General features: G+C 38.5%; 1 protein-coding gene across 3 annotated transcripts in view; it reads right to left on the bottom strand.

Moving 5' to 3' along the window:
• The window catches only part of scube1 (signal peptide, CUB domain, EGF-like 1), a 170,209-nt gene that overhangs the window by 5,433 nt on the left and 143,798 nt on the right, over positions 1 to 20,978 (bottom strand). For 2 of the 3 annotated variants that reach the window (XM_072377527.1, XM_072377529.1), the window contains 12 exons: positions 16,036 to 16,152; positions 15,587 to 15,709; positions 15,328 to 15,447; positions 13,394 to 13,492; positions 10,523 to 10,639; positions 10,234 to 10,392; positions 9,928 to 10,131; positions 9,680 to 9,841; positions 5,999 to 6,166; positions 3,909 to 4,070; positions 3,522 to 3,719; positions 670 to 822 (listed from right to left, as the gene is read on the bottom strand). In XM_072377527.1, coding sequence (XP_072233628.1) covers positions 670 to 822; positions 3,522 to 3,719; positions 3,909 to 4,070; positions 5,999 to 6,166; positions 9,680 to 9,841; positions 9,928 to 10,131; positions 10,234 to 10,392; positions 10,523 to 10,639; positions 13,394 to 13,492; positions 15,328 to 15,447; positions 15,587 to 15,709; positions 16,036 to 16,152 — 1,782 coding nt within the window. The remainder of the gene's footprint in view (positions 1 to 669; positions 823 to 3,521; positions 3,720 to 3,908; positions 4,071 to 5,998; positions 6,167 to 9,679; positions 9,842 to 9,927; positions 10,132 to 10,233; positions 10,393 to 10,522; positions 10,640 to 13,393; positions 13,493 to 15,327; positions 15,448 to 15,586; positions 15,710 to 16,035; positions 16,153 to 20,978) is intronic. The other variant, XM_072377528.1, reaches the window with a different exon arrangement.

Genomic DNA, 20,978 nt, shown 5'->3' with positions numbered 1-20,978 from the left:
AAACAAGCCAAAATCATCACCCCTCTGCCACTGTACTTGACAGTATAATGTCTTTAGGTTTATATGCTGTGTTTGAATTTTGCAAAACATGGCACAGTGCATTATGACCCAAAATGTACTCTTTGCTCTCTGGACATAGTCATATCGTTTATTCAGATGTGACTTTTCTAATCATGCTATGTTCTTTTTAGAGAGACAGAGCTCTTTCTTGGCAACCGTTTCAAATAAGCCATACTTTCACATTCACTCCTGGAAAGATTGGCAATTGTCTTCCACTCGTGAATTCTCAGTGTAAAAGGTTGAACTTGAGAGTGATTGGAAATTGATCTTCCAAAATGAATTGGTAGCAATTACTTTTAAAGAGGTGGTCATACTTGCTGATGATCAAACAATTGATTAGCTGCACCTTGGTGCTGCTTACCCTCTTAATTTATTTGTAAGCAGTACTACTTAATTTTTCTCAAACTGCTTTTGAATTTCAAGATTTTGTAAAATACATGGTGTAACACGTCATATGTTGCTGTTCATCAACGTTTATAGATATCTGATTTTATATCTAATATCTCTCTAATATTTATTCATAAAATATCAGAATTGAAAAAGGGTGTACTGTTTTTGTGGCACCCTGTGCTGAATCATCATTCCGTGTCTAAACTGTGCTAAACTCACCATCATAAGTGACATAAGGAACTTGGAAGCCTTTGCCGCTGTTGCCCTCATTGGACTTGAACTGGATCCAAAGCTTGCGGGATCTAGAGGTGAATGCAATGGGTCGCTCATAGGTCTGACATGTCTCGTAGGTTGTAATGGAAGTAGGCAGGGCTGAAGAAACAGTACAAAAATGCTATGATCTTCCATATCTGTCTTTTTTTATTGTAAATATCAATCTTGTGCGGACTCACCACATTGTTATAGCCATTTCAAACAATTTTGTCAAATGACTTGTTTCAAACATATGCTCTGGTATAAAACTCACATGTGCAAGTCATCTAAACCCTATTGCATTATTAATGATGCATAGCAGAGGTTAACTGAGAGAAAGAGGAAATTAAGATGTTGACAGAAGTTGACATCCAAGAAGTCCTTGCTATGTTCAATAACACAAATGCAATAATGCAAAGAATATATTTGCTATATATTCAAGGAAACAAACTCATGAATAAATTCTAAGATGTAATTTAATTAGCTACTTTAGCTCCTTTTTAACTATGTACATTTTAAAACTCTCTCCTATGTGTAAGTTTGGAAACATTTTGACAGTGCCAGTTTGAGTTCTGATACTGTTTCCTGAATTTGTAACAAAATAATCATCCAATTAATTGGAACAGTAATTAGCAATTAAATGAAAATAAACCATTAGCACTTACAATGGTTAGTAGCCCATGAATTCATTCCATGCCTTGTGGTCGTGTGAGCAGCTGCATGTACAAATGGTGCCCATTAAAGTAACAGTTGCATCACAAACAAAACTTATTTTATCTATAACTATAATTGTTTTCCAACCCGTGCCAAATAGTTTTGATTTCTAACTCTCATCAAGTAAAGCTATTGCCGATACCCAACCAAAAAATGACAAAAGTGTTAAATGTCTACACTAAACATTACTCACAAGTATAAAAACAATGAATCACACCTGTCATGTGACTGTTTCATGTGAGTGATTGAATACATAACATACAATAACATAATATGCTACGTAAGACATATTTCCCTCATGCTGCTTGCAGGGGAGGTATTTTACTGTATGCCATTTTGGGTCATACTCAACGATATGAAAGAATTACCATATTTTCTGGATCAATAAATTGCTCTGGAGTATAAGTCGCATCAGTCAAAAAAATGCGTCATGAAAAGGAAAATAACATTTATAAGTCGCACCGGACTAGAAGTTGCATTTATTTATAAATTTATTTCACAAAATCCAAGACCAGGAACAGACCTTGTCTATGTTGATAATATGATCCGGTGACACGTGTTCAGTTACCTGCTTTTCAATGAACTCATAGAAACTGTCAACCTTGGCAAACGCAAACGTAGAGATGACATATGGGTGTATTTTGAATATAACCCAGCAGATAATAAAACAGAGTATATTGTGATGGGAAACGGTGGCAAATGTGGCCACAAACTAGGTGGAAAAAATACGACCAACCTTAAACGGCACCTGCCACAAGGATTTTATCGTATACATACAATGCTACTCAACAATCGGCTTGTGATAAATTTCATAGTAAGCTTATAATTAATTAGTTTTACACATACTCCTGGAGCAAATGGCCTGCTAACTTCAGGCTAAAATTAGCTTTGTTATGCAAACGTCAATTCATTCCATTTTTACAAAACGCATGCATCTGGCAGACAAGGCCAAGTTGAACATGTGTTCCTCATCCGTCACTCATATTTGGGACATGTGTATGTTCATTGTACTTATCAAATTCTGAGAAATAAAGCGACAATTGCCGAAGTAGAATGTTTTTGGCTTTTTTGGAGTAATGAACATTGATTCCACTTTTAGATCAGAAAGTATTTGCAGTTGGGTGGAAACCTTATATGTCTAAAACCATTCCATTATTATTGTAATTATTGGTGAAAATAGCCAATCTGCAAGCTCACAATGTGTTGCAATGTCTTCAACTTATAGATCTGCTATTTTCACAACTTATGTGTGACACTGCCCAACAGCAATCTCCAATACTTAATGACCTAAATATCAAAAAGACTATACTTCTTTTTTATTTTACTAAAACTAGACTAAAACCTTTTTGACTTCACTTAAACCTTTTTGAGTTTTCATCGACTAAAACTGGACTAAAACTATCACATATATAACACGGTTGTGTTGCAAGAAGCGGTAACACCAAGAAGGCCCATCTGTAAAGTCATTTGTATTCATCTTCTTGGCAAGTACCAGTGCGTGGAGACTTAACTGCACTGTTGACAAGCCTCTCCCGGCAGTACGTTGTGCAAGCACCCACCTGTGGACTCGTTCCTCCAGCTCTGGCCATCTTGCTTTCATTAGCTTTCTTTTTTTCTTCATTGCAGTAAGATTAATCTCTGCTTTTCGCCAGTCCCTCACAAGTTTCTCATTCCCTCCAAACTTTCTTTCTGCTGCTCGATTACCGTTTTCGGCTGCATATTTTACTACCTGCAGTTAATGTTTCAGTTAATTTTTTCTGTGGTACAGGAGCTGCATATAGTTGTCACAAGCCTAAAATGTCCTCTTGCCGCTGTAGATAGCAATGTTTACTCCTTGGTTCGTGTCAGTCAGTATGAATTAACATTTAAAAACATGTTAAATTATATATATTTTGATATGTAAGTCGTACCGGACAAGAAGTCACAGGACCAGCCAAACTATATACTCTTATACTCTGTACCTATATGGTCATTTCGATCAGAGAACTTGTTAAATGGACAAGTTGCCATGTTTGAATCAACACAAATTAAAAAAAATTAGTCTACCAACATGAAGAGCATTAATCAGTTTCATCACTTTTTCAAATTCAAGTAGTTTTTTTTACCACTCTTTCTCATGACCAGCACATCTCCACACTCATCTTCAATAGGGAGGAAGATCTCTGGCACCACAATAAGGATCCGTCTCTTGTGCGGGGGGTTTATTGTCCAGACACAGTCCACATTCGATGGGTAATCTCCAGGGTAGTTAGGAGACTCGATGTAACCAGTGTACTCTCCCAGTTCACCTCCACACAGTTGGTCTGAGGGTTACATGATGAGAATACTTTGCTTTATAACTAATTTTACCATTTCAATAAACAAACCAAACCCTTTGAAAAACAACCACTATGTCAGAGGTGTGCTCTCTTTACAAATCATTATCAACCACTGTGTATAAAGTTAAATAAACATTTTTGACGAAATTAAATGTAAATGAAGAATAGCATCACTTTTGCAGTTGGAAACATTGGTGGCACCATCAAAGTCAGTTGTGGTGTTTCCAGGGCAGGTGATGCAGTAGTTCTGCCCAAATTCAGACTGATAGGTCCCTGCTGGGCAGCGGATACAGCGGTGGGTGCTGGAGTTGTAGTAATGTCCAGGAGCACAGTGCACTAAAAGAAATTTAGGTAGTCAGAGTTGCAATGGGTGTGCTGTGTGTGCACAAACAATACTAAATCTAACTGACATAACTTAAATTGTAAACTTAACAAACAGTGAATAAAACTGAGACATCCCTCTGGTTTGCATCTTAGTTGTTGCGACTTTAGAGTCTGTCATCAGTGTGCAAAGATGATTCAAATAATAACTCCCTGTACTCTGTATCAATATCAACAATAACACTGGTGTTATTGCTACTACAGGAGAAAATAACTTGATTTTTTTTTTTTATGAATACAAAATATTACAAAGTCCAATAAAAATTCAATCAACCATTCACAATCTCCAAAACCCTCTTGATACATGACCATATTAAAAAAGAAAAAATAATTTTATTTGTCTGACGTAAAAGTTTGTTAGTTTTCTTCTCTTTGCTTTACTTATTTAAATGTACAGCTCGGAACCTTACAAATGTAAAAGTTGATCAAGTTATTATTTAAAAAAATCTTCATACTGTTTTGAATGGATATCTGCAATTTACATTCTGTTAGAACACAGCATTTTTCTTCCCATTCTTTCCATTCACCTGTCTCTCAGCTTTATGGCTGTCATTAACAGATTAAACGGATTGTGTTGAGGTCTATATAATCATGGTCTATGAGGTTTTTTTTTTTGTGTATGTTGGTTTCTGGGGTTTACATTTAGCTCTTTTGTTTTATTTTGTAGTTTACCCCACTGTGTATTCAGTTATGTGAACCTCATTTGTTATCACCACCCTCAGTATATATCCTCCAGGTTTTCCTTTGTTCTATGCCAGTTCATTGATGTCTCCAGCCTCTGTTTCTGTCCAGTCAGTCTACCCATCATTTTTGTTAGTCAGTTAATTTTACGTTATGTCTTTTCATTACATCCTGCCTTGGTGGCACCTTTTGTTTCCACCCTCGGGAAGTCCTGCATTTGGGTAAATTCTTTTCACTTCTTTCTGAATCTTTTTAATCCCTGTATTAATTTCTATATTATCCCTTTAAATTTTATCTGTACTTATTTACCCAAATTAATTATGTCTTTAATCTATTTTAACTTCACAATAATCTTTTAAAATTCTAATTATTGTAATTCAAATTAAAATTCATGAATTAATTTCTTATTTATATATTTAATCATGTAAAAATGTTACAGGCCATTATTCTGACTGTAACAAGTTAAAGCTGGCTGTGCTGTGAAATAGGCCAGCCATGACAAACTCTGAAACAGGCAGAAAAACAAAATATGAAAATAAATAGGCTTTGGGAAATAAATAAGGGTAGAAAAGTGCAAACCGGAGACAATAGACAAATAAACACATCTGTAAATTTAGAAGAAATTACATAGATAAAAACAATAATTATAAAATGAAAACAAAATATGGAAATTAATAATTTGGGGAGAATAAATTATTAATAATACAGAAATAAAAGCAAGGGAAAAAAAGAAACTGAAAATAACTGATTGAAGTTAAATAAATAGAAATTAAAGCATTATTTGTATCACATTATACTGTATACATTAATCATTGCATAAAGTTGTTTTTATTTTGCTGCATTCATTTACTGAGCCATTTGCACATTTCTGTATTTATTTCCAACAGTTTCCTCCACAAAGTGATGGTTTGACAATAAAATATGTAGAGCCAGAATGCTTGCACCACTAAGAAAAAAACTATGAATAAACTATATATATAAAACTATGATTTCTAAAATACTTAAATATCTACACACATCTAATAGGCAAGTAGGCCTACCAAGAATGGTTAGATGTGGCTGCTGAAATAAATGTATCATTAATTATTACATTATTAGATGGTGAGCTTTTTTTCAACCTTAAATAAAAACTATACAAACAGACAATACAGTTAGAAATGTCAGATGCATACTGTCTGATACACACATCTACACAGCCTAACCTTTGGCCTCACAGTCCCTGAAGGAGACAGATCCTTCATACTTGGTCATGAGGCCTCCTCCACATGGGAAGCACAGAACCCTGCCAAGCTCTGGTTGGTAAGAGCCCAAAAGACAGGGTTGACATGGGTGGAACCCATCAGCAGAAAACTGACCTGCAGGACACTGACCTGTAGATCAGAAAAATACAACTGTCTTTATTTTCATATTCAGTCTTCTTCTTCTTCATTTATAGCTTGTGAGAGTAATGAAATAGAGACCTCACAGGAAGAGAAACTCTCTCAGACAAAAATCCACAAGGGCCTAATCTAATCTAATCTAATCTAATCTAATCTAATCTAATCTAATCTAATCTAATCTAATCTAATCTAATCTAATCTAATCTAATCTAATCTAATCTAATCTTTCTCTAACAGCTGTATACACCTTAGTCTTTGATACATACATTTAATGTAGCTCTGATATGGTCTGTTTTAAGAAACAACTAGGAGTTAAAAAGCAAATGCCTAAAAATTCTGCATCGAGTAATTCCAAATAAATGTCTAGCATAAGGGCTGTTGTCTTTTGACAAATAAATCTGTCAAAAGACAGGGTTAAATGATAAATAATATATTTTTTGTCTGTATTACTGAAGAGTAAATGCAAATTATTAAGATTTAGTATGACTGTTAGGGATATTACCCGTATTCCTAATAATTTTGGTAGAATTAGCGACTGGTACTTTCTACCTTTTAAATGGAATGAATATTGCAGACTTCAAAGCTTCACTATCTAATTTTTTCACACTGTATAACTCTTCTAACGTCTTTGTTGAGGTCACCTTCTATTAGCTGCTTTGTGTCCGATTGATGTACTGTATGCCTTCAGGAAACCACTGGGTGTCGTACTTATGCAGCACCGACTTAGACGTGACCACACTTTTTACTTGCATACCGATTTCAGCAGCAGCGGGGACTGTAAGGAAATGCCAGCAGCAAGATGACTCACTGAACGACAGAGGCAACTTCACTCGTGATCAGATCTGTGTCCTGTTGAACCTTTGCCGCTTCACCACCTATTTCAAATACTATAACTGTTTCTACAGACAGGAGTACAGCTGTGCCATGGGATCTCCAGTGTCCCCCATTGTGGCTAATCTTTATATGGAGGAAGTGGAAAGCAAAGCACTGAGCTCATACAAAGGAACAGCACCAAGCCACTGCTTCAGATATGTGGATGACATCTGGGTCAAGATCAAAATTCATGAAGCGGAGGCTTTCACGTAGTACATCAATTTGGTCAACAGCAACATGAAGTTCACGAGGGAGGATTCAAAAGACCACAAGCTGGCTTTTTTGACTGTGCCGTGCAAATTGAAGAGGACGGAAGTTTTAATACTGAGGTTTACAGGAAACCCACGCATACTGACCTGCTTTTCGGCTCACATTATCCACTAGAACACAAACTGGCTGTTATCAGAGCGCTACACCGCCGGGCGGATAGTGTACCTGATAAGGCTGAGGGAAAACAAAAGTAACATCAGCACTACAAGAAAGCTCTTCAAACATGTGGATACCAAAACTGGGTCTTTGGCAAATCAGCAAAGTCAAATGGACCAAACCACACTGGTAGAGAAACTAAGAAGAACAGGCGCAAACATATTGTAATTCCATATGTGGCAGGAGTCCCAGAGAAACTTAGAAAGATCTTCTCTAAACATGACATTCCAGTGCACTTCAAACCCAAGAAAACTCTCAGACAGCGACTGGGTCACCCAAAGGACAAAACACTCAAACAAAAACTGAGTGGTGTCATGTATGCAGTGCAGCCAGAAGTGTGCAGACATCTATATAGGAGGGATCAAACAACAGCTCCACAAGTGCATGGCACAATATAGGAGAGCCACCTCTTCAGGTCAAGACTCAGCAGTGCACCTACATCTCAAGGAAAAAGAGAAACTCTTTTGAGGACACTAATGTACACATTCTGGACAGAGAAGATAGATGGTTTGAGAGACGAGTCAAGGAAGCCATCAATGTTAAATTAAATGAAGTCTTTTAAAACAGGCCTAAATTATTATATTTTTTTTTTAAATTCAGAAAGGCATATGATTGCTGATTTCTAACTGATTTTTAACCTTGTCCTAACTTGTAGCACTTTGAGATCTTCTAAATGAAAAGTGCATTAGAAATTAAATGCATTATTATTTTTATTAAATTGGAAAAAACATCTTTGAACGGAGGAGGTGGTTTCTGGTATCATCTTCCCAGCACCTACACAGTGCAGCATTGTCTCTTCTCCCCAAGCAGTTTCACATTCACACCTTGGATCCTGTGACCAAAACTTGCCCTTTCAGGCAGGTAGACAATCTAACGACATGCACATCGGTCAGGGGGTTCTGCGACAGGGGGTTCTGACTGTAACAACCCTCTCTGTTTATAAGCTGATACTCCCAACCATCTATTTCAGAACTAGTTCAGAGAGGTGAAACTCTTCAAGATCCAAGAAGTTAAATATTTAGTTAATCTCAGATGGATAGTGGACATGTTCTCAAGAGTCCCATGTTTTGGTTTTAGGGGAAAAAAATTCAAATAAATTAAAAATACTGAAAGACCCATCTCATTCTCGGCCTTCATGGCTGATCTTAGGCAGATGGTTCAGGTCATTAAAAAGTACAGACTCACATATTTAAAAACAATTTTTATCTCAAGGCAATAACAACAGTGAATTCTGCTAAACATGACTTTTATGTGCATTTCTTCTGATTGTACTATATTGGTGGAATATGGAAAACTGCTTCGTGTATTTATTTAGTATGTTGTTTTTTATTTCCAACCTGTCTAGGGTGTACCCCACCTCTCGCCCAATGACTGCTGGGATAGGCTCCAGCCCCCCCCCCGCGACCCGATAAAGCGGGCATAGAAAATGGATGGATGATTTTTTATTTCCTTGGAAAGTCTTAGAGTTGTTTATTTGCACAAACTGGGTTTTTTGGGGTTTGTAATATGCACTGAACTATCTGCATTAAATTCTGTTGTACTCATACAATGACCAAAACATGATTCTATTGTATTTTAAAACACCATCAAACCTACAATCTATTATCAAAGAAATGTATAAAGGCAAGTGTCTGTGATGGTATGAGTGGCTTGCATTTGACTAAAGGCTCTACTGAGGTGTATATTGGAATTTTTTTCAGGAAAGTCCATGGTTATTTCAGAAGGACCATGACAGGCCTAATTTTGGATGACAATGGCTTCAAAGACATGGAGTTTGTGTGCTTGACCGGCCTGAATAAAATCTAGATCTGTTTTCTTTCTACAATAAATGGCTCGTCATGCAGAAGAGATTTAGAAAAGGCTAATGATGAATAGTTGTATTCAGAAAGAACGGACGCTTAGTAACATAAGGTGTAGTTTGAAGAAAGAGGTAACACAATGGTAAGCATGCCTGTCCCAACCTTTTTGAATGTCTTGGTGGTAACAGCTTATAAATTGGTTAACATTTTCTGAAAATAATGGAGTTGTACAGTTAGGACAGCTGAACTTCTACTTTTTTACAAAACTTAAAAACTTTTACTAAAAAATTGCCTGTATATAAAACCTTTTACTATTAATGTTCTTGGGTCCCTCGAGCAGACATGTCAAATTAAATAAGACCACGTGATTTGATCATTTAAAAATAACAATGGGATGGTAAATTACCTCCACATTGAGACACATTCTTGGCACCAGCGATGCCCTGTCCTTCAGTAATGGGACATGGCTCACAGGATAGCTGACCCACCGTGTCCTGGTATGTTCCAGGAGGGCACTGGATACACTGCTCCTGCTCGCCACTGTAAAATGTCCCCATACCACAGATCACTGAAGAAAAATACAAAGGTGAATAGTAACACGTGGGTTCTGCCAGAACAGTAACATCAAGTCAGCCCACTAAACTCCAGACTTACCACACTGTCCATCTTGTAGGACTTGTCCCGTGCTGCAAGTCTCAGCTCCCTCTGATATCTTGGATGGTTTCCGGGCCACTTCATACTCAGTTCCAGAAAACTGGATGTAGAACTGCTGTTTGTTGATTGACTTTCTTAGTGTTCGCATAGCATTCTGCAGCTTCTGTTTCATCCTTTCCCGTACACAATCAATGTTACAGGAGTCTGAGACAAAGACAGACACTGTCTTTCAGATGAAAATATTAAATGACCTCTTGTACATCTAATGTATATAGTTATAATCTAAATTTAAATGGAATACCACACCTGAGGCATCCTCTTCCTTCATCTCCATTTCAAACTCAGCAGTAATGTGGGACACCTCTTTCGAAGGAGATTTACGCCCTCTCCTGCGCTTCTTTGACGAGTCACATTTGAGGTTGACAAATGTTACTTGACAGTCATCGGTGCATGGGAACTGGCCTCCTTTTAAATGAATAAAGAGATTTATTGTAGTTTTTTTCAAAGAGACATTTAAATACATAGCAAAAAGACTTACATGACACTGAACTGAAACATTGCTGTAGCAGTATTCTGTGTGCAATGTTTTTTTTACCTTGAATATTCTGTTTTGATGAATCTCTGGGTTTTTCTTTGTTGCGGGGCCTCAGGTGACACTTGGCATCTTTGATCTTAAATCTGGCCTTCTGCTTGATGGGTGGTGCCAGTGTGTCTTTATTAATAAAGACCAGAAAGATAAACAAGGTTTTATACATCTATTGTTTCAGTGATTTATTTGATAATTTCTTCAACCTTTGGCTGTGCAGTAATAAAAATTCACACTAAATAAACAGTAATTGCTGCTAACAGGAAGGACCTCCTGTATCTCTTCGTGTTACAGAGGAGCTGAACAAGCCTCCAACCATTACCATTTTTAACATATTGTCATGAAGCGAATAAGCAGTTGTTATTTATGTTCATTAACATGTGCAGCATCAGTTTTCTTTTAGAATCAGGTTCAGGGGCCCAGAGCTGTCTCCAGCTCAGGGCCAACCTTCTTTATCAGTTTGGTAAGTTTCTTTGAGACACTGGCTCTGATGCTGCTGCCCCAACAGATGGCTGCAAAGCATTGCACTCACCACCACAGATTTTTGCTTCCTTAGGTGAGCCAATAAGAGTCACTCTAGGACTTTCATAATGTGGGATGTCAGGGCAACTGGTCTGTCGGGCAGATGTACGAGATATTTTTGTTCTGGAACAAGACAGAATGTCTTCCATAGTATTAATACTTTCTGTTGACTAAGACTAAGTTTGAAGAGGTGCTGTAGTATTCCAAATAGCTGTTCTGCACAGAGCTCCGGGACCCTGGGCCAACACCACCTGGACCTGCAGCCTGGTTCTGGTTCAGTCTCTCCAGCTGCCCCTTCACATGACTGTTCGAGACACACAGGCTGGAGTGGGAGGCAGAGGTTTCATTGTGTCCTGATGTTGGTGAGACGGTGTTATGATACATTACTGAGGTGGTGGATAACATTTTATGGAGGTGTGACATGTGGATACAGGTAGGGTGTGAGGTCTGTGTTTACCAAGGAGGCGGGGGAGGGGGGGCATGCTGAGTGTTGATCGGGGCTGAACTTCATCCCTTATCACACATCTCTCACGTTGCTCTTGCTTTCTTTTTCTGTACATTCATTGCTCTATGTTATTGTCATAAAAGAAGATAACTGGTTAATAAGGTCAATAAGTAAGTTAAATTTTCTGGCTCATTTCCCCAGTTCAGGCAGTGGGAATATGTGGTAACAGGGTGTAGCTTTATTCAATGACAGAGGGAGAGATGGAGCAGGACAGTTTAGGGAACACTGCCAAGGCGTAGTTCTCTTATCAACCTTTCCACTTTATATGAAGCAGTTTGTTGCTTGTTGGGTTTGTCCAGACCTCAGAGATAGCAAAAAGAAAACAATTATCTTGAAGCATTTGAAATGCTAACCTGGGGATCTTCTGTAAATATTTACAAGTATTGTAACTTAGTAAAAAAAAGTGTGTTTCTTCTCAGCCGTGTGACAGTGAGGATTGCACAGTAGTTTGCATTCTCTGAACCAAGGTTGAATGTTTGGGGTAAAGTAAACATGTATGTGTCATGTGTATAAGTTTACCATGTTTTAGGTTCTGTTTAGTCTTTAGTTTTGCAATGCTTTCCTTAGTTTCTCTTGCCCTGCCATCAGCTTCCTCCACTTCATCTGTGTTTTTCCCCTCAGCTGCACTCCTTCACCAATCACCTCCCCTTAGTATTTAGTCTTTTTTTTTCATGTTCCATCCCAGAGCCCTACCGTCATTCCTTGCTTAGTCACCGTCATCAAAGCCACAATCACCCATGTCAAGTCAGGTTTGTTTTTGTGTTTCTTCCACAGTCATAGTCAGGTTTTTGTTTTGTCATAGTAAATTTTTTTTTTCATAGTCATAATTAAGTTTTTGTATTCCGGCTCAGCTGCACTTTGTGTTGTTTTACTTTTGAAATAAATCAAGTTTTTTGTAGGAAATATCTGCATCCAGGTCCTATCATCATCACGCCATCACCACTCACACCAACCATCGTGACAAAAGGATCTGGCCAGAAATGGATGCAGCGGATATTGAGGCCTTTTGGGAGTTGGGCGTGCCCTCTGGGTCTGCGAGGGCGGAGAAACCAGCGCTCTGTGGAAACTGGAGGTGACAAATGACCTTTTTAACTTCTCCCACCAGAAGCCTGTTCACACGTTGGTGACTGATACGACGCACATCTGGGAAGTGGCTAGGAGGGTCCACCATGCAGCCATGAAGGAGCTCTTTAGACTGGAGCCTGCACGGGTGGCTACCGTGTACGCCTCCTCCCTTGTCTCTCCAGCATCACAACCTTCAGAGTCTTCACAGCCTTCAGAGTTTTCACAGCCTTCAGCGCTACAAGGGGCCCAGGGGGGCTCGCCTCCTCGTTGCCGGACTTCTGACCGTCCGTCAGACAGTCTTCGGATCCAGGTCCCTCATCGCTGGTTGTCTGGCTGCACCAGCTTCGGTTCCCATGTTGCTGAACGTCCGCCAGATCGGCTCCGGCGCCCGTCCACTGGAGCAGAACCAATTTTTGGGCACTTTGTTTTTGGGACTTTTGTTTTTGATTGGTCCCTCCTCCCACCCAGGTTTTGGGAAGTCTGGAATACAGTTCTGGAAAGAAGTTCTGGAATGTCATCAGCTTTATCAATGTCACCTATGTTTTTTTATGTTTTACTTTTGAAATAAAGTTTTTTGTTGGTCCTATCACCACGCACATCAACCATCGTGACAGTATGTACACAAATAACTTTTATTTAATGAATACATACATATGTAAATATGCATGTATATTTATACACAATTTGTTTATGGAATGGAAGATTGAATAATATTTTGAGTGACAGTAGTAGTTTGCAGTCAAGGTCAGTGGATGTTTAGTGTGTTATACATGCTTGTTATACTGTACCATCACAGCTGGGTAAAGCAGAGGTGACATTCCTTTTCGGAGAAGTTTTGCTTGGCTGGATGGACACTCCACAGCTCAGTGTGTAACTGTTCTCAGATTCTGTAAGAAAGAAACATACATATTTTGACACAGTAAGAAAAGAGACATAAAAGTATATTATTATTTTTTTTTTTCATTGAATCAAATAGGGTACTTTGAGGTTACAGAAAGCACATTTGTGAGGGTTGCAATATTATATGTTTACTGGTCGCATGTAATCAGAAACAACCAAAGAGCCAAGATAAATATATGCTTTAATGTGACTTTAAATCCTGATGGCAAAATTAAAGCCAATATTAAAGAACAAAGAATCCTCCTTCTTTCATGCACACACAAAGATGCAGTTGAAGGACAGAAAGATGGATGCAACTATTGGAAATGATAAAAGTGAGACAATTAAATCCGAGCCAAGGTTATATTTGGCCACAGGAATTTACATGGCTCCCTCCCCCTAAAATTAAAATGTACTCCAAAAAGAAAGGAAAACAAATATTTTACTCCATGTCTTACAGCTATCCATCATTCTCACACAATGGCTGCCAAGTCAAACAAATGATGGCCACACTAAGGAAAAAAAAGTATGATTAAAGAATGCGATCAATTTACAATTGCCTGTTAAGTACTATCACAGAAGGAGAGACTGGATTGCTAGCCAAAAGACTGGGAAGTGTGAGGCCAAGAAAACCTTGGAGAGTGAAAAACACATCAGTCTGAGTAGAGAGATCCCTGAGGAGTCCATAAATATAGCCATAAAGAGCACAAGCAGTTTTGTTTAGCATCAGTTGAAGTAAAAAAAGAAAAGAAAAGGGTAATAGATAGCTGCATCTGCTAGCTTGTACCACCAGAGGGCAGCCACTACAGCATGAAAACATACAATACATCTTATAGTAGATGAGAGAAGTGGAGGATTTTCTTTAGATGCTTGATTCTCATTAACTTTTTTTGCAGTATCTTATAAATACAAGCAAGTGGAATAGGCATAATAACTGTTCCTAATCTCCTTCCCATTTGACAGACTAATAAAACATAAAAATGGACAGATAAGTAAAAAAAAAAAAAGTTTTGTAATTATGGACTCTAAACATCAAAGACAGAAATATGAAATCTTGGTAACCTTTTAGTGTACATCCACAGTACTTGTGCTAAGAAACAATACAAATATTAGATTTATATCAGAGAAAGTAAAACACATAAGAAGATGCCTCCTCAGCCTTTGGGTACTACTCTAATTACTTGGATTTGACTAATTTATTTTGTAAATACAGAAGGTATGAGAGTGAATTGGATGTATAGGCCTGTTTCTTTTTTAGGTTATGTAATATTGTAATTTAGGAAAAACAAAAAATGAAAGAAATATTTTTTTTTCCTTATGTCAAAAATAAAAATGATTGGACAGTGATATTTATAATTTGTGTAATTTGTTATTTGATTCAATCAATTAAATAATTTGAGAACTGAGAAATACTGTATTATTTATAGCCTATGGCATATGACAATGCCCCTTTCTTAATTCTTGTGAATTATTTTCTTCACACTATCTCTTTTGGTAGTGGTGTTGTTTCAGCACAGTGCGGTAAGCACTATTGTCTCATAGCAAGACAGTTCCCTGTTCAAATACTGTTTGTCTGATATGTCTCTGTGTTAGCCCTGTGATAGACAAGGGACCTGTCCATGGTATAGCCTGCCTCTTGCCCAATGGCTGCTGGGTTAGGATCCAACCCCACAATGACCCTTGAATTGGATTAAGCGGGTATAGAAAATGGATGGATGGCTGGACTTAGATAAGAAGGTATAGGCTAGAAAAAGTTACTGTTAGACTTAGGTGGAGTTTCAAAAAAATTATTGTAAGTCAGTGTCATCTAAAGCGATGACAACTTTACTGTTTCTGTGTATACCTGCGAGAAAGCGAGCGTTGGAGGGGCACGACAGTGAGCAGACCTCTGCCCCTCCGCTCTTGGTGCAAGTCAGTTGGGCTCGAGGTACTGGCTTTCCATTGGGAAGACATTTCACTGCTTCTAAGGGACACACACACAGATGTATATATACCAACATTCATTACACCTGTGTTAAAACCTGCTCTGTGGAGTCTACCATGCCACACAAGAAAAATGTCAAAAAGCCAATAAACTAAACTTGCAGACACACTCTACTTACCAGTGCAATCTTTCTTGTTCCAGTGGAGTTTCTGTCCCAGTGGACACACACACTCGTAGCTACCCTGTGTATTTATGCAGCCATACTCACAGCTCCCATTGTTGATACTGCACTCATCAATATCTAATGCAATGACACAGAAGACATATAAAGAGTCTATACATTTTTTCAATGTTTTTGTTTTCAAAAGATAGAGAGAAATAATAAATGGGGCAGACAAGCCTGACAAACGGTCTGTATTATAAACATGTGATTCTACCTGTTAGATTGTGAGTGTTTTCAGCAGGAGCCATCTTCATGCACACTTCTCACTTTTAAATGCATTTCTCTTTCAGATCAACACATTTTTCATACAAAATACAACTCCAACAGCCGATCCAAGCCAGTGTGCCATTTTCCATACACCTTCCACGCTCTTAGCAATAGGATACATATAAACAAACACTCACCTCCACAGTGAGTTAGGCCATAGAGAATGTATCCCTTATTGCACAAACAATCAAAGCTGCCCGGGTAGTTGATGCAGGTATGGTCACAGGTCCTCTCAAAAGAGCACTCGTCAATGTCTGAGGGAGACCAAAGAGATACATAACAGCTCCTGGATCCTGCTTCAATTTTGGAGAATGACATTTCCTTCTTAAGATCACTGTCAAGCTTTGTGTTAATATACCATATAACTATGAGGTTTAGATTCAACATTCCACATTAAAGTATGACTTTCTTCTAGAGCTATCTGACAAACATAACAGTTCTACTGCACAGTTTTGGGATCAACTAGTCATGTTACTGTGACAGTTAGGGTGAATGGCCTGTATTTTTTTTCTTATGGTATATGCAATACAGTAATCATAACAATAAAATATAACACTGTGAGATTATTATTATCAGTAGTAGTATTTGTCGTATTATTATTATTATTATTATTATTATTATTATTATTATTATTATTATTATTATTATTATTATTATTATTATCATCAATAATATTATTATCACTGTTATTATTATCATTATTATAATTTTTTGGTACAACAATGTTGTACTGTAATGGACATGCCACACTGTCACTTTCATGACAGATGTGCAGACATGGACTTGTGAATGGCGCATGCATACATTAATTAATTTTCCATGTGCACTTTATCCAGGGAAATAGGATTTGGTTAACTGTCAACACTTGTATCGCACATTTTTAAGCTTGTCTAGGTTCTAAAAAAGCACTTTAAAATGTGTTTCACTAAAGCACTAATACATTTTATTATGCATATGCCCTTTCTGTACAAGGGACAATGTTTTATTCAAGGACACTTCAACATGTGGAGTAGTTTAGGATTACCGAGCCTCTAGTAGGAGGTTGACCACTCTACCTACTTCCTTCTTTATATTTTAAGTGCTGTTTTTATAGCTGTTTACTACTTTTTTCTGTACTGCTCAACTGGTAGTTCACTTTAATTAATAAATAAAGTCCATCTTATCTTAACAAGTCTGAGACAGATTTGCTCACTGATATCAAACTTCAGGATTTATGAGTCAGTGCGGAATATTTTTTGCCTCACAAGAGCCTAAAAAGTATTCTCGCTTCACAAGAAACAATTGTAAGACGGCCAGTGTGCTGAAAATATTAATGGAATAAGGAACAAGTAACAATAACAATAAATATATATATAAATATCTATAACAATAGCCCATTTAATTCTAACAGCCAATATAAGTTCTGTCATGTCTCGTGGACATAAGGTCAGTGTTATGACTGGCAAACTGGATATCTAATGGCTCATTTATGGAAAAATAGATTGCTCCCTTAGAACTAATTAGCCCAGCTCATTAATTACAGTGGATACTATATTAAATAAATGCTCCTAGTTCAAACTTAAAAGAAGACAAAAACAAACAAATTAAAACTCAATAAATAAAGAGCTCCACAGACTAAGAATGTACAATGTAAATGGAAATTCAAGAATGTGCACATGCTTGCCATTCTTGTGTTTATGTATACTTTCCCAGCACCAAATATTATTAATCTGGTAGGAATAGATGGCAGCTTTTCAGGCTCACCTGGTTTATTTCAGGATGTTCCATGGGGCTTTACAGGAGCTAAAAATATAACATGTTATAATGGAGTGTGTAACGCAGAGGAAGTTGTTAAGCTCTGAATGTTGGCTAGGCAAATAGTCCCGGCAAATGACCATGTGTGGTCTTTGAAAAACCTTGCCTTTGTGGTTGGAGGTAGCCCTTAAGCAGGGTGAACATAAACTGAGTAGAGCATACGCAAACATATGTATATACACATAAATTCACATATATATATATATATGTATGTATACATATGTATGTGAGAGAAGAGAGAGGGAGAGAACGACAGAAAGAGACAGAGATGTGATTGGAGCTGTACATATAAATTAGTTGATTTTGTGTCTCCACGATGCCCACTCTTGGTGTATCTAAATGGATAAGTCTTTATGCTTATGTTTCTCAGCTATTTCTGGTAAATACATTAAACTTTAGACATTCCTTTCTAAAGCAATTTCCTTACTTTAGATAGGAAATTATTTTTACAACCCCCTGTCATTTAAGAATCTCACCCCTGTGACATGTTTGATCAGTTTATGAAGTTAACCTTAAATCTTACACACTATACATTTTTTAACCATTTCAATGACCTGTTTGACCTGTTTGAAGCAATTTTGATATTACACTAGTGTTTGAAGAGGATTTTATAAGAAATTCAGTTCCAATCATTTCCATGGCCACAGGTGTATTATTTCAAGCACCTAGGCATGTAGACTGCTTATACAACCATTTGGGAAAGAATGCTCTCAGGAGCTCAGTGAGCTTCCAGCGTCGTACTGTTATAGGATACCACCTGTGCAACAAGTCCAGTCATGGAAGAACGGTACTTGTCTGACTGCATTGTGCCAAGTGTAAAGTTTGGTGGAGGGGGAATTATGGTATGGGGTTGTTTTTCAGGAGCTGGCTTGGCCGCTTAGTTCCAATGAAAGAAACTCTGAATGCTTCACCATACCAAGATATTTTGGACAATTTCATGCTCCCAACTTTGTGGAAGCAGTTTGGGGATGGCCCCTTCCTGTTCCAACATGACTGGGCACCAGTGCACAGAGCAAGATCCATAAAAACATGGATGAGTGAGTTTGGGGTGGAAGAACTTGAGTGGCCTGAAGTCCTAACTTTAACCCGATAGAACACCTTTGGAATGAATTAGAGCGGAGACTGTGAGCCAGGCCTTCTCATCCAACATCAGTGTCTGACCTCACAAATGTGCTTCTGGAAGAATGGTCAAAAATTCCCATAAACACACTCAAAAACCTTGTGGAAAGCTTGCCCAGAAGAGTTGAAGCTGTTATAGCTGCAAAGGGTGAGCCAATGTAATATTAAACTCTATGGATTAAGAATGGGATGTCACTTAAGTTCATATGCGTGTAAAGGCAGATGAGAAAATACTTTTGGCAATATAGTATATCCATGACCTAATGGTCACTACCAAAATCTTGCAACCATAGGTGAGGGTAGGGAACAATGGATGGACTAGTAAATCGAAAGCTTCACCTTCCAGCTCAGCTCCCTCTTCACCACAATGGACTGGATCAGTGCCCTCATTACTGCTGACAAAGCCCCAATCCATATGTCCATCTCTCGGTCGAACCTGTCATTACTCGTGAACAAAATCCTAAAATACTTAAACTACTCCCGAAACAGAGATTGATCCCTGACCTGGAGAGAGCATTCTATACTTTTCCGGTTGAGAACCATTGCCTCAGATTTGGAAGAGCTGACTTTCATTCTGGCTTCATCTTGAAGAAACCAACAGAACAACATCATCTGCAAAAAGCAGAGAGGTTTCCAACCCTGAGGTTCCCAAATCAGAAGATCCTGTCCATGAAAATGACAAACAGGATTGGTGACAAAGGGCAGAATTCAACATGCACTGTTAACGAGTTTGACCTAATGCCAAGAATGTGTACACAGCTGCTTTGGTTATACAGGGACTGAATGGCTCACAAAAGCAACTCCGATACCCTATACTCCCTCAGAAATCCCCACATAATCCCTCGGGGATCATCGTAAGCCTTTTCCAAGTCTACAAAATACATGTAGACTGGATAGTCGAACTCCCATGATCCCCTTAGTAACTCTGCAAGGGTAAAGATCTGGTCCACTGTTTCACAATCTGGTTGAAAACCACTCTGCTCCTGAATTCAAGGTTTGACCATCAGTCAAACCCTCCTCTCAAAAACCCTGGAATAAACTTTCCCAGGGAGGCTGAGTACTGTGATCCCCCTGTAGTTGAGTTGCACACTCTTTGTTCACCTTTCTTAAAATTGAGAACCACCATTCCGGTCTGCCACTCCACAGGTGTGACACTGAAGAGATGTCAGCCAAGACAGCCCCACCATGTTCATAGCCTTTAGCATCTCAGGGCGAATATGTTGGCTTTACCAACAGGAAGCTTTTTAACTACCTTGGCGACTTCCACCAAGATAATGGACGAGTCATCCTCCAAGTCCTAAGACTGCCTCTTCATTGGTGGACCTGTTAGCTGGAATGAGGAGAGCCACCACCTGACAATATCCTCAGTTCGGGTCAGCAGTTCTTCACCCAGGTCAAGCAGTACCTGGGAAGGTCCCTGTTTTCCCTTTCTGAGTTGTCGAATGGTCTGCCAGAACATCCTTGAGGCCAACCTTGAAAGTCGTTCTCCATGGCCTTACCAAACACCAATGCTGCCGCCCTTAGCTGCCTCAGGTGAACCCCAGGCAACCAAGCCCAAAAGGCCTCCTACTTCATCTTGATAGCGTCCCTCACCAGTGGGTCCTCCGGTTACTGCCATGACAGCCCCCAACAACCTCCAGGCCACCGCTCTTGGAAGATGCATCCACAATGGAGATCCCGAAAATGTATGATGACATGACTGCAAAGTCCATTGTCGACATTTGTCCTAAGGTAGCCTGGTACCAGGTACACTTATGAACCACCTTATGCTCAAACATGGTGTTTGCAATGGACAATCCATGACTAGCACAGAAGTCCAAAAACAAAACACAGCTCTGATTCAGATCAGGGAGGCCATTCATCCCAATCATGCCTCTCCAGATCACTCCATAATTGCCAACATGGGCATTAAAGTCTCTCAGAAGAACAATGGAATCCCCAGCTGAGTTTGGTTCCAGAGCTGTGTGTGGAGGTAAGCCCAACTATATGTAGTTGGTCCAGCTGAAATATATCTAGTAAATATATATATTTATATAATTCACTGGTTGCGGAAGAAAAGCAAGGAATTGCGAGTGATAGGGAAAAAGAAAAGTGCAAGGACTGGAACACATTGACCAGGACCAGTCTAAGACTGCCTTAACTGCCTTAATAAACACTTTCTTCTAAA

The sequence above is a fragment of the Leuresthes tenuis genome, unplaced genomic scaffold (assembly GCF_036924035.1).
Source record: "Leuresthes tenuis unplaced genomic scaffold, fLeuTen1.0.hap1 SCAF_23, whole genome shotgun sequence".
Classification (NCBI taxonomy): Eukaryota; Metazoa; Chordata; class Actinopteri; order Atheriniformes; family Atherinopsidae; genus Leuresthes; species Leuresthes tenuis.
This window is presented reverse-complemented; position numbering and strand designations above follow the sequence as displayed.